At 41.1% G+C, this 14,539-nt stretch overlaps 1 protein-coding gene across 6 annotated transcripts in view; it reads right to left on the reverse strand.

The window, feature by feature from the left end:
- Positions 1-1,300: 1,300 nt before the first annotated feature.
- TMEM117 (transmembrane protein 117) overlaps positions 1,301-14,539 on the reverse strand; it is a 460,174-nt gene continuing 446,935 nt past the window's right edge. For all 6 annotated transcript variants that reach the window (XM_054696285.1, XM_054696284.1, XM_054696283.1 and 3 more), the window contains one exon: positions 1,301-3,025. In XM_054696285.1, coding sequence (XP_054552260.1) covers positions 2,379-3,025 — 647 coding nt within the window. In that variant the 3' untranslated portion in view covers positions 1,301-2,378. The remainder of the gene's footprint in view (positions 3,026-14,539) is intronic.

Here is a 14,539-nt window from a genome sequence, read left to right on the forward strand (position 1 = left end):
TCTTTGGACACATAGGTTGTTACCACAAATTGTTTATTGTACATAGTGCTGCAATGAACACAGGAGTGCATATATCCCTTTGAATTAGTGTTTATGCATTCTTTGGGTAGACACCTAGGGGTGGAATTGCTGGATCAGATGGTAGGTCTGTTTTTTTCTTAATATTTTGAGTAACCTCCCTGACCTCATTTTCTAACCTTTAGTTGATAAAATTGCAAAGGGGATGTGTAACAGATAAAAGAGGTAGAAAAGAAAGGAAGGAAAACCATTTGTAGAGAAAAATGTCAAGATTGATATGTATGATTGAATATTGGAAGCCTTCAAAGGTTGGAATCTTGTTAGACTATTAAAACACCATTTCTGGAAGTTATTACATTTGATATCAAACTTATGGCAACATTAAGATATATTTTCATATCAGTTGAGAGGCAGCTTTACTAGTCAAACCTTAAAAATACAAAATCTAAGGTTTTATTTCAATCTTCTTTCTGCTACTTAGATTTCCTTATTAAAGTACTTTTTCTTCAAACCCATGTAGATTCTCAAATAATATTTTCATAAGAAGTACATGCTGATTTAAAAAAAAAACATTTTCTAAAAATCAACTTCCTTCTTTATTGAACAATACATTGAGTTTCAGAATAAATAAAGATACAGTGCAAGTTAGTATTATTTACTTGTTCCAGAGTCAAATGTTGAATATTTCTATTCTATGCAAATTTGGTGGTGGCCAACATTACCACCTATCATGGGGTAATATGGTTTCTTTGGACATGTTGGTCAAAGAGTTATTGTAGGAGTTCGATCTCTGCATTTTTAGTTTCAGGAATATTTATGATTCTAAATAACATCATGTATGGCTACTGAAGGAAAAAGAAACAGCAGGGGCACGGTTCCAATAGTTTAGTAAATAGCTATAGAAATATGCTTATTAAAGCTAGCTCCTAAGTGACAGATAAATGCATATTTCTATTATGCATGCTAAATTCAGCATTCTGCAAGCTTAAAAGCAGATAGATCAAAACAAGAGAGATTTAAAAGATCATAAAGACAAAATACAGCTATATCAGTATGTGACAGGAAAGTAATTTAGCCTTAAAAGTGATCTCTCCTAAGCCCCTCAAGGAACATGTAACCATGATTTATGAAATAAAATTTAAAAGCAAGTTGGGAGAGTTCCATTTCTTAACTTACCTGTCATGGAGTTAAAAATTCTGTAACATTTAAATGGGTGGCTGTTACACAAAGAAAGAAACAACTCTAATTCCTCTATTACAAAGAAAAAATGACATCTCTTAAGTGCTGATTTATAATTCTTATTTATTAATATGCAATGTTTAATTCTTAAAAAAAAAGAAAAAAATGCACACGTACAAGCCACTAAACAGATTCTTTCATGCATGTCTTTTTCTACCTCCCGTGGTTCTGCTGCATGATTTTGAGAGGAGTCCCCTTGCCAGGGTTGGCATATGTTTCTCAATTTTCACTGTCCTGAGCCATGTTTACAGAAAGATGTACAAACATAGTCGATGGTAGGATCTACAACCCTCGCAAGATTAAAACTTCAGTTCTTCTGTTTTCTAGGGCTTTGTGTAAATGCCAATAACTTTGAGAATTCACCCAACTGTGCCTCTTAACCTTTGTTCCCAAAGGCGAGGGCAGGAAATTTAATCAAGTCGCAATTTATCTTTAATTAGGAAAACATAATTAGGTATTATCATCTAATTGCAATTACTGGTTGGAGAAAGTCACATTTCACAAGTAGTGACCCATGCTAGATTATCCTTCTCCTGTTACTGGATTTTGCATCTGGATTTGGATTTGTAGGCAGCCAACCAAAATGTGAAGGTGATCACCATGCTTCTCTGTAGTCTCTGTCAAAGTCAGTAGTTCTGCCGCTGCATCATAAGCCAAGAAACACTTCCTGAGCCACATCTTGGCTATTCTGTGTCCTGCTCAGACATCAAGTGTAGATCAAAGTATTGGATACAAAAAACCTATGTGAAGTAGGTTAGAGAACTGTTCCACTCTTCATTTCTGGTACAGTTAAAAACAGTTTAATGTCTCAAGGCACCACTATGGTTGAACATCAGATACACAGGTAATCAGCTAATATTCTACTATGCTGTCAAGTCAGTAAATAGCTTGTGCAGTTGTGAAAAGCAGTCTCTAGAGGACCGTTAGATAGACAGTAGGCACGTGTCTCATAATACAAATAGAAAACAATGAGTCCTAGAAAAAGCATATTGAGCACCGTTGTGGCTTTGTTGGTATTCCTTGACCTAAGACTACGTAAACCTTACATTTACAAAAGGAAAGACTAACTCTTTAAAGGGACACTCCAGGTTGCTTTTTGTGCTATCGTCAAGTAAGTGAGCCTAGTTTGTAGACGTACTTTTAGAAGTCATTGGATCTGGGTCAGCTTCTGTAGTGCTGGTAGATTCGTTCAAGTGTGAGCTCAAGTTTTCCGACGTTAGGTGGGAAGTCTTGTAGACAATCTCATTGAAGTCAGATCTGATGCAGACCAAGGGAGGGTCATTCAACGGGTCTTCCACGGAGGCCTGGGTGTTCTCACGTGTGATTCCCATGTCTTTGCTATGTTCTGATGGGGATTTCCTTTTCATGCGAGTATAAGTCTTGTCTTGGTTCTCCATGCCTTGCTCATTTTTCAGAAACCGTCCAAAGAACCAGATGAAGAATCCAAACCACACAAAGGCTATCAAACTTGGAATGAAAGCCAGACATTTGATGTCAAGGCTAGCCCCTATGAACCTGCTATGTAAGAACAAGTCCTCCTCAGCATATGTTTTATTTGTCTGTGGGTTAGTGTGATTGGATCTCCATTCCCAGGATAGCCTGGTTCTATTTAAATCCTTTAAACTTTCTGAGTCTTTCACTGTATATATCTTCTGTCCTGGGCCGATATACTGTCCGTATTCATGAGGCTTATAAAATATCTGATTCTTCCACATATTAAGATCCAATATCAAGACAAGAAAGATAATTCCATAGTTAAACCATTTACCTGCATTAAAAAAAGAAACACTGCATTAGTCAAAAATCTATAAAATTGCAGTAGACTTTTCTCCAAGAAAATGGAGATAATGGTGTAATAGCATAAATTGTTAATGTCTTAGACCTGCTAACAATTAATTTTGAGAGTGCTATGCTGCCATTAAGTGAATTGGCAGAGGGGATTTCCTAAATGGATTCTCTGCAAGTGAAAATATAGCTGTAGGTCTTAGAACCAGTAATTTATAGTGTTGACACTAACCAGATTAAACCACCTTGTTTTATAGGCATCACAGGTACACTCAAAATTGGTCCCATATAGGTTATTCTCTAGAACATTCCCATTAATGTTTAAAAACAAAGTTCTGAGGAAATTCTTAGGAAAGTCTAACTCTGATTGAACATCTCTTACAGTTTTATAATTATGCCTGGGCAAGAAATAAATCACTTTGCAATGCAAGCACAGCAGTATATCAATTGAATTCACATTGCTGCTTGTAGGTGACCTGTTGATTAAGCCATTAGTTGAAGTGATTCAGATCAATAATCCTTGAGCAGTCATTTCAAGACTTCAAAGATTATTGCATCAAATTTTCATTGAAGAATCCATTTACCAGACATATAAATATAACCAAAGCTAATGAAGTGTTTAGAAGACATGATTTGGAGAGATTCTAAGTACTAAAATGTCTTTGTAGTATTTAAAAATCACATATAAATAAGACATTGCTTAGAGTCATATTATCTAGTGATATCTTTATATCCACAAATGGAAAAACTTTCAGTGGATACTAGATTCCAATATAATTTTTATTATAATCATAAATTACTTTATGTTTTTAAATATCAAGTGTGTCATAATAAGATAGTAATCTTTTCCTCATAGGTTTGCTGTAGCAAATTAGGTGATATATGTAAGAAGTGCTAAAAGCTTTAGTTATAATTAATATATGCCTTGTGTCAAAATTATTTTATTTTGCATTTGAAAATAGTGGTATGGAACATTATTAAGTTACTGCTTTGCATGGTTATAGAGCTCTTGGGATAGGAGAGACAGGATCTTAGACAAATATTAAACCAAAAATGGTAAGTGTATTTTCCAATATATAATCTAACAGAATATATAACTACATAGAAATATAATCTTGTGGGGAGTTTCAGAAAGTATTTTATCATCATCATTTCACCTTTTCAAGCTCCTGTTATATGTGAAGTTGAAGGGTTTTAATCCAGGCTCTACAACCGACTACTTATGCGACCTTAGGCTGGTTGTTAAAGCTGTTAGCATGTCACAAGATTGTTACATGCTAAGCACAGTGCCTGGTACATAATAGAAATTCAGGAATAGTTACTATTATTTTCATCCAGGTTTTGCCTAAGCCATGATAATGTCTTTTTTTTTTTTTTTTTTTTTTGTGGGACCCTTGCCAGCGGCCGGGGAACGAAGCGGCGCTGCAGAGGCTGCAGGCAGCCTTGCAGCCCAGCGCTCAACTGCTGCGGCACTAGGGGAGGCCCCATGATAATGTCTTAATATGCATAGAAAGGTAAAACTTCTCTATGAAGAGAATCTATAAAAACCAAATGACACTAGATTTTAAATCTGCCTAACCTGAAATCATTCAACTCTACTGGGTTTCTAATATTTGTAATGGAAACTCTTGCTAGAATGAATGATTTATTTTGCACACCTAAACTAGAAAGTAATTCAGGACTCTGAAAACTTTGTTTCTAGGTATGATAAAATATTTAGAATGCTTCATCCACCTGGATCTTCCAAATTGAAACAGATCGACCTTAAGAATCAAGCATAAAACAAATTTAAAAAAGCTCAAGTCGAGAATTACAATCACATGCACAGATGAGTGTCATTACTAAGTGCTTCATATTCTCCCAACAGGCTCTGGGCAGGAGACTTACAGGAGATGCTTCTCCCTCACAGGGAGGAATTCGTCATCTTTGTTGGGGAGTAGGATAGAGGCATCAACAGGTAAGTAGGAAAGGCTATATTTAAGAGGCACCAAATCGAGATACAAGCCATATATTCTGAAGATGTTGAGAAAATGGAATTAAATTAGATGAAGTAGTCATTTATGTGGTTGAAAGAAAAACAGGACAGAGAACAGTCTGGGAAAATTTAACTTATGTTTTCTGTGCTGCAGGTACCATCAGAAAAAGATCAGGTGATACGGTCGTGAGGAACCAAGGAAAGAGAGAGAAGGAAAAGAAAAGGGGCTGGGCCTCCCTGGTGGCACAAGGGGTTGAACACTGCACTGAGGCAATCTGCAGCCTCTGCAACATGAGTTCGATCCCCAGCTGGCCAGGGAGCTACCCGCATGATGCAGCAGACCTCTCCTGACTTGCCTGCTGCTCCCCTCAGCAGTGGATTTCAGTCAGTCTGCCTGGTCTGTTCCCCACTCTGTCTCTGGTGACTCCTCTCACCCCTCACACCCCCCCCTCCCCGCATCTCTGGCCTGTAACCCAGTTCTTGTATGCATAAATAAATCTTTAAAAAAAAGAATAGGTGGAAAATGGGCTATCATAGGGGGTAAATGGGCAGGAGGAGACTGAGTGATGGGTGTCAGGAAAAACTTGGAAGACTCTCATCCAGTACCAAGGAGTTTGTTGTTTCCCTGATACTAAGCAACTGAGATTCCTACTTATTCTCTTGTGAACTACATACCACAAAGCCAGAATAGTGAGGGGAAGAGGCCCTTGAACTTGTGTAGCCGCAGGAGGGCACAATGCAAGATCTCTATGATTCTCTGCAAACAGGTAAAGGAGAGTCCTCGGTGGCTTTTTCAGGGTTTTTTTTGAGTTTACCAGGTACACGGCAGGCAGGGGTGCTGGGGGGCCAGGAGGCTAGCAGGCCTCCCAGCCCTCAGCAAGTCTTCACTCTTTCTGGGCCCTCTGGTGTTCTCTCGTGGCCTCTGATTTTCTGCTTCTTTCGCTCTTGTTCTCTCTCGCTCTTGTTCCCTTCTTTCCGCTCTGCTGGCTTCCCCATGACACCACCCTTATAAGCCCAGTAAAAGCTCAGGTGTATCCCACCTATGTATGCCTGCAACCCAATCCAGGTGCCTGCCATCAGGCGTGTATTCAGGACCGCAGGGATCTATCATCAATCCTAATGGTGGGAGGGCAGAAAAGCCTGATACTTTACTTACCCTACAACTTGTATGACTGACCATCACCTTCTCAACTCCTCAAAGTCCCTTGGGGAAATATGAATCATCGCTAGGTGATTTTTTTACAAACTTGTGCTTACAGCAGTCCATAAATGGGTTCTTATTTCTGCGTGTAGGGTAAATGGATTAATCAGGCTTTTTAGCCTCTAGCTTCTGTGGCTGTCACCTGCTGCCTTGATTGTGTTAATGCAGAAGACCCTTGGGAGCATGGGTTTGTGGACACCTGGAGCATGCTCTGGGCATGCATAAGTGTGTACACCTGAGCCTAGAGGCCAGGGATATAAGAAAGGCTCTGAGAGATGGCTATGAGAGGATGAGCTGCATGCTACGAAGAGGTGAGACCATGAGAGAACACCAGAGAGAGCCTTGAGAAAAAGTGTAAAGATTTGGAGGGGGGCTGGGAAGCTTGGCTGCCTGCCTGACTCCCAGCTCCTCTCCTCCCCTCCTCCCTGTGCCTGCCTCCTTGCATGGCAGCCTCCCTGCCTGGTGTGCCTGTGTGCCTGGTTCCCTGAGAGAGCATCAAAGCCTGAAAAATCCACCGAGGACTCTGGGACTCTTCTTTATCTGTCTGCCTGAATTGACAGTGAACCTGCCCTTGCTCGCACTGGACTGGGGTATCAAGATGTCAGAAAATGAAGGCCAGACACGTCACATAATCAGAGAGGAGAAAGAGGACTGCTCACGGAGCTGGGAGAATGCTGCTTTTGTTTCAGTGAAAGATGCTCAGGGAATGTTAGTGCACAAAGAGAAAAAATAAAATCAGGGATTACACATGAATTCCTTCTGCATATGTGGTGAATGTGCACTAAGACAGATCAAACTAAGACAGAACCCCAAGGAGGAAAGGGGAGCACCCCACATTTTCATTTTTTTTCTACTGAAATTCAATAGTGCTGGGTTTTTTGATCACCAAACTTCCATGACAAATAATCACTTTATGTTATGTTTTGACCTGGAGTTTAAATATTTAGGTGGGATGGAGGAGGAATAAATTAAAAAAATGCATTGCCTGACATCAGTTAATGGATATCATTTTCCTGCTCTGACACATCTTTTCTGATTTGGAAAGGGAACAACACACCAACTGAGCTGTAGGCTGGAAATCAGCAGGTGGAGATCCGATTCTAACACTAAGATAATAGACCTGGATTGCCTCTTTAACCTGTATAGAGCTCGATAATTTATTTTCAAGTTGTAGAAACTGAACTAGATGCTTCCAGTTCTAGGCTTCTGATCTTTCCCCCCAAATCCTTCTACTTAATAGTCATGTGAATCCAATTTCTTAACCTGCGAAATGGAAAATAATACCAATGTAACCACCTCCAACAATTACTCTTGAGGTGAAAATGAGAGTTGTATTTGAAAACTCTCTGAAACATATTAGGTTTGCCAAAAATGCAGGATAGTCTTAATTCAACAATTTCATTCTTCTGCCTCTTCATTCCAGTTAATATAGGATCTAGGTGGCAAAAAAGAGAGAGAGAAGAGTGGATAAGGTTTGGCACAAAGATATATCCTTAAGGTGAGGTGATCAGAAATTGCAGCTTGGAACAAATGGTGTGGATTACTGATGTCAAAGAGTAGGCATCCCAGACCAGTTATCCAAATGGACAGTATGTTGCCATATGTAAATATGGATTGGAGATCAGTTTATTTAGCATGTTTTTAAAAAATCTTTGACAGGGCCTTCCCTGGTGGCACAGTGGTTGAGTGCTGGGCTGTGAAGCTGCCCACAGCCTCTTCAGTGCCAGTTTGATCCCTGGCCACCAGTGAGGTTCCCACATGGTGTGACAGACCCTCCTGCCGCGCCCACTGCTCCCCTCAGCAGTGTATCTCATCAGTCTGCCTGCTCTGCTCCCCACTCTGGCTCTGGTGAATTCTCTCACCCTCCCGCACTTCTGACTGTACCCAGTGCTTGTATAAATAAATAAATAAATAAATAAATCTTTAAAAAAAAAGAAATTTGTTTAAAAAAATCTTAAAAAAAAATCTTTGACAATTGGCAGTTTATAGCTTGCAGAAGAATTAGTCTGAGAAGTGGTCTTTCATACACACAAAATTTGAAATTAAAGGAGAGGGGAGCGGCCCACATCTCCCCCATGTGGTGGGAAAGTGCAGAGGGAGAGTAAAGGGTGAGGTGGCGTTCCTATTGCTTCTAGAGATCTATAACTGTCCTTCCCCCACTGTCACAAGGATTCAGCTGAAACTTGAAGTTTCCAAGTTTGAGGACACCTGGAGCATGGCTGTGGGCATGTAGACAAATAATAATGTAGACAATAATAATAATGTAGACAAAATAGTTCTTACTTTCTCACTTGTTCTCAGCTCACCTGACATAACCTCTGCCCCACCCCCTGTCAATTTGCACAGAGGAAGGATGTTTATCTTTCCCTGTCACCCATCCTTCCATTTTCCCATGCAATGTTTTGTTACCTTGATAATGCCTTTTCCTCTTCATTTTTTAACTTTAAAAATTGCTGACTTATTTTTTTAATTTACGTGCAGTAAGGTCTATTTCATTTGATATATACGATTCTATAAGTTTTGACAAACGAATGAATGCTGTGTTAGTTTTCCATTGGTTTCCTTACAAAATACTGTAACTTTTGTAACTTAAACAATATAATGCATTAAACAAGATCAGACAGGGCAACTCAACCTCTGTATTCCTGTCTGAAAGTGAGGGGGTTGAGCTATAAAATCCTTAAGTTTTCTTCCCAATCCTAAAGATATATATATATATATTTTGGTGTAGAAGAACAGGGGTGTAGGCCAGAGGTGTGGGACATGAGAGGACTCACCAGAGGCAGAATGGGGAGCATAACAGGCAGATCTACTGAAATCCACTGCTGAGGGAAGCAGCAGGGAGACAGGAGAGGTCTGCTGTGCCATGTGGGTCATCTCCCTGGCCGGGGATCAAATGCAGGCCATGGTAATGATAGTATTGAGAATTAACACCTGGGCCACCATATAGACCTCCCCCCCCAATCCTAAACATCTTGATGAGTCTGTGAAATAAACATTGTGTAAACCTTAATGCTTTATGATGGCCCAGGACACTCACCATTTGAACAAAAAAGATGGAATACTAAATTTTCAGATGGCGCATGTTTTCCTTAAGAAATAGATTACACATTCTGAGAGACACTGCTTACCATAAAAAATAAATTTGAGTCCCTGGAATGACCCAAATGGAAAGGATATGAGATACCAATAGGAGAAGAATAGAAAGTACTTCCATTGCTATTTTCCCAAGTGTGTTGTTGTGAATGTACAATCAACCGTAACAAGAGACTGGGTGTTTCAGCATTAATCATATGAGGAATTTTGCATTTACCCCCGTCGTTTCAACTCCATTGCTTAATGTAAGTCAGCAAGGAGGTCGGATTAGTATCCATACATTATTTCTATTAATCTCCTTGCTGAAATATCTCCCTGCCTCCTTTTAATGAGAAATCTCTGCATGGCATTGGTGGAATTACCTCTTCCTCATAGTTTGCACTTTTAATGAATCTTACTTGATTGTCAAAAATGACATTCTAATGGTAATTTTATCTTCTGACTTGGTGGGAGTGTCTAGATTCCTGGGTTAGTTAGTTTTAAAAGGATTTTTTATTAACTATCACCCTCATTTAGTAGAGGAAATAACAACAGTCTGGAGAAAGGTGCTATTTTTCCAACTAAGAAAGAAGGCCACGAAGTGCTGATTGTTCTACCATGTAATAAAGTTTCATGGCATATGCCATCCGAATATTTTTAAAAGCCTATTAGTCAGTAGAGCTGCCAGTTAGCATTGTGGCTGAGCTGTGCCCAGGGCCTTCTGACCCACCTGGTGTGGCCACTTGGCCAGGCTCTGGCCTCTAGTTCAGGCCCACGAAGCAGTAGTAACCTGTTTCAGATTGCAAGAAATCATAGCCTTGAAGAAAATGAGTTTTTAGGGTCTCCCTGGTGGCCTAGGGGTTAAGTCTCAGCACTATCACTACAACGGCATGAGTTCGATCCTGGCCAGGGAGCTGACCTACCCAGTATGCAGCAGACCTCTCCTGGCTCACCCACTGCTCCCTTTAGCAGTGGATTTTAGTCGATCTGCCTGTTCTGCTCCCCACTCTGACTCTGGTGAGTGAATCGTCTCACCTCTTGCACCTCTGGCCTGCACCCCAGTTCTTCAACACAAAAAGAAGTAAATCTTAAAAAAAAAAAAGAAGAGTTTTAGATAACTGAAAAAGCAAAGTTTGCTATAACAAATTGCTTGTCCTTAGTTTGGTCTTGTTCAGTGTCTTCTCATTCCAGACATGGGCACTGAGAGCAAGACTCCGTGAGCGGCTTCTCATTGAGTCTCTCACAGGAAATTCAGAGACATCCAAACCCACGGTAAGTGCTTGGGCCATGAGGAAATCATGCAAGAAATTAAAATTATTTACACAGGTATTTATGAATAAAAGGTATTTGAGTTAATAATGTGCCTTAAGACTTAAAAGCAAACGAAGATAGCTTTGCTAAGTGCCCTTGTCATTGTCTCTTCCTAAGCAGGAGACTATCCCTTGAGGACATGATCCAACATGATGAGAAACTTGTGCTGAGAAAAAGAATAGCATGTGGCTGAAATTATGCTGTTTAAATCCTGAGCCTAAGCTGAGAGAGAGACAGAGACAGAGACAGAGAGACAGAGAGAGACACAGACAGAGAGAGAGACAGAGAGGGAGAGAGAGAGAGAAGGAGAGAAACAGAGAGGGAGAGAGAGAGAGAAGGAGAGAAACAGAGAGGGTGAGGGAAAGAGACAGAGAGAGACTGAGAGACACAGACACAGAGACACAGAGAGAGACACAGAGAGACAGAGAGAGACACAGAAACAGAGAGAGAGCAAGACAGGAAGAGACAGAGAGAGTTAGAGACAGAGAGAGAAACAGAGACAGAGAGAGATAGGGAGACTGTACTGTTGGGATGAATCTATTATTTATTTTTATTTTGAATTTTTTAAATGGCGGTAATTTTGGTTTTCATCACTTTTTATATTTTGGGGGCAGAGGGCCCCCCTTTGTGTGTCATGACCAGTGTGTACCTGCAAACCCCCACCATGTGCTCCCTCCCCATTTTGTTCCTATCTCTGGCCCTTGTTCTCTGGATTCTTCAGTTCTAGAATCAGCTTTCAAGGGCTAGTTTTTAACTTCAGTTGTGTCTAACCCATCTGACTCTGACTTTCTGAAGACTGAGAATAGTCATTTTCATTGCTGTGTTCCCTATGTCCAGGCTTAGTGTCAGAGACATAGGAACTCAGAGAACATCTTATAGGCAAATGTTGAGAAAATGAAATGTGTCCAGAAAAACACAAGGAATGAAGTTCTGTTCTTTCACACCAAATCTACATGTTACAATGATCTGGTGAATGCTAGATCTTTCTAGAATTATTCCTTAATTAGAATAAAATCTGGAAATTTGGAAAGAGCTAAAGAGCCAGTTTCAAAGATTATGATTAATTACATATTTCTATTCTTCCCTCCAGCTTTGAAGACAATTGCTGAAGGGCATGAACTCTACTGAAAAATTCCTCAATATGCAGAAAACAGACAGAACACCCCAGTCTGGGCAAGGTGACTAGCTCAGGGGCAGTAAGAACTGACAGTCTACGGGAAAAGCCACCATGTCCTGAAGATGAGTTCTTTTTTTTTTTTAAGATTTATTTTTATTTATGTTTGTGTAAAAAAAACTAGGGTACAGGCCAGAGGTGAAGGGAGTGAGAGGATTTTCCAGAGACAGAGTGGGGAGCAGAACAGGCAGATTGATTGAAATCCACTGCTGAGGGCAGCAGCGGGTGAGACAGGAGAGGTCTGCTGTGCCATGTGTGTCAGCTCCCTGGCCGGGGATTGAACTCAAGCCACAGTGGTAATAGTGCTGAGACTTAACACTTAGGCCACCTGGGCAGCCTTTGAAGATGAGTTTTGGACAAATAAAAGGAATTGCTCTCTTATGTAGCAGTAAACATGTTAACTCTAAGAGCTGTACAAGTGTGGTTAAAATGGAAATGGCTTCAGGAAAGGTCAAGAAAAGCTCACCACCGAGAATGGCAAGAGGTTCTTGTGCGCTTTGGATACATTCACGATCTTTGGGAAGTGGCACTGTGGATGGGATGTCTCAAGTCCCTTGCTAATTTTTCCAGAACATTCTGTGGATGGAACACTGGCCCCCGCCCTGCCAAGCATGTCCTGGAGACCTCTTTAAAGAAAAAAATCAGGGCCTCTCTGGTGGCACAGGTGGTTGAGCACAGCGCTGTGAAGCTGTCTGCAGCCTCTGCAGTGCAGGTTCGATCCCCACTGGCCTCAGAGCAACCCACATGGTGAGCAGACCTCTCCTGTCTTGCCCCTTGCTCCCCTCAGCAGTGTATATCGTCAGTCTGCCTGTTCTGTTCCCCGCTCTGTCTCTGGTGAATCCTCTCACCTTCCCGCACATCTGGCCTGTACCCCAGTTCTTGTATATATAAAATAAATTTTTTTAAAAAAATTAAAAAAAAAAATCAATCTCTGGGAATTCAGTGGCCAGAAATCACGCACCTATGGAAACAAAACAAAAGGGTTTTGTTCGTGTTGCCACACTCTCCCACTGTAAAGCACCTGTGCCCTCACAGCTGGGGAAGCTGAAATAGAGCAGACGCCATGGAGGCTCGTTTTCTTCTCCATTTTCCAGTTTTGCCGGAAGGGTCCCTGTGGGCATCCTCGTGCCAACAGTGTGAATTCTCTCCTCGCCGCTGAGCAGGCCTTCCTTCTGGCCCCTCCCCCAGCTCCCTCCTCATTTACTCAGACGATGGCCACCAACGGGACACTTCCTTTGTCTGGCTGGGATGACAGATGGCAGAGCTTCCGCGGGGACTGGCATTAATAGGACTCAGAGGAGCTGCAGGGACTGAATGGAGAGGCCATTCCTCTCTAGCCTCCGGAGACAGCACGTCACATTTGAATCCATCTTTGCACTCACCTTATAGGTGGCGGGGAAGAGGGCAGAGGAGGTCATTATAAAGCTGCTTTTAGCATTGACTTTCAGGGTAAGAACAATTGGTTGGAGCTAAATGCTCCAATGTGATATAATCACATGTATTCCCTTTGTTACTAACGTCAACATTCCCAGAAAAATGATTCTACCACACCCTCGGAAAGAGATGATTTATTTTTATAAGCCATAGCTCAGCCATAGCTTATAAAATGAAATCTCATATATACTGCAGTAAACCATCTGTCAAGGGGGGGCTCCAGATGAGCGAAACAGATGCAAGTTATTTCTGACATGCATAAATAAAATGAGCTTGAAAAACAGGATTAAAAAAATACTCAAATGCTAAATGCTTCTAAGGTGTCAATGGAAACTCATCACTGCCAGGGAAGTCTGCACATACAGGGCATTTATTTGGAAAACAGGTCCCCCCACCCCTCTTAGCTTTTTCTTTCTTGAGAACAAGGCCAGTAGGTAATGGTGGAAAATGTGGCATAGTAAATAAATAATAAGGATCCTCTCAGGCTACCTGATATTTTTTAATTAAATAAGAAGGACAAACTCTGGATGGATGAAAGGAAAAACCTTCCGTAAGAAGAGTGAAAATTTACTGAGTATGTACTCTATGGCAAACAGAGTATTAAGCGGCTTGCAGAATTAATTTATTTTTAATTTTATTTATTTTTATGTAGGAGAACTGGGGTGCAGGCCAGAGATATGGGGGTGAGAGGATTCCTCAGACACAAAGTGGGGAGCAGAACAGGTAGATCCACAGAAATCCACTGCTAAGGGGTGCAGCAGTGAGACAGAAGAGATCTGTTGTGCCCTTGTGGGTCAGCTCCCTGGCCGGAGATAGAATTCAGGATACAGCAGTGATAGTGCTGAGACTTAACCCCTAGGCCACCAAGAAGGTTCCTTGCACAATTAAATTCTCACAGTAAACTTGGGGTAAGTACTGCTACTATACCCATTTAACAGATACGAAAACTGAGTCTCTAAGAGGGGAAGGAGCTTGCCAAAGGCTATGCTACCAGACAGTAGTGGAACTGGAGCCTAAGTACTGAGTTGTTATATCTCTTTGCCTCAGCAGTCACACTGAATGTATCCAGATCAGAGAAATGGTAGCTGAGGCCAGGGTGGAGCCTTGATCCTGTTTGACCCCTTGGCCCTTGTCCAGCTTTTAAAGCAGTTTGCAGTCATTTCAGCTACACTTTTGAGAAGGGAAATTTCCAGTCTCCCTTTCATACCTTGCGTGTCTGACTCTGTGTGTATCACTGACAGATCTTTTGAACAAGCCTTCCAGATGGTGCTGGCCTACACCAAACACTGATCGACTGATGGCCATGGAGGATTTCATGCTTTAATAA

Source organism: Talpa occidentalis, unplaced genomic scaffold (genome assembly GCF_014898055.3).
Source record: "Talpa occidentalis isolate TD23 unplaced genomic scaffold, MPIMG_talOcc4v2.1 talOcc4.16, whole genome shotgun sequence".
In the NCBI taxonomy this organism is placed as follows: Eukaryota; Metazoa; Chordata; class Mammalia; order Eulipotyphla; family Talpidae; genus Talpa; species Talpa occidentalis.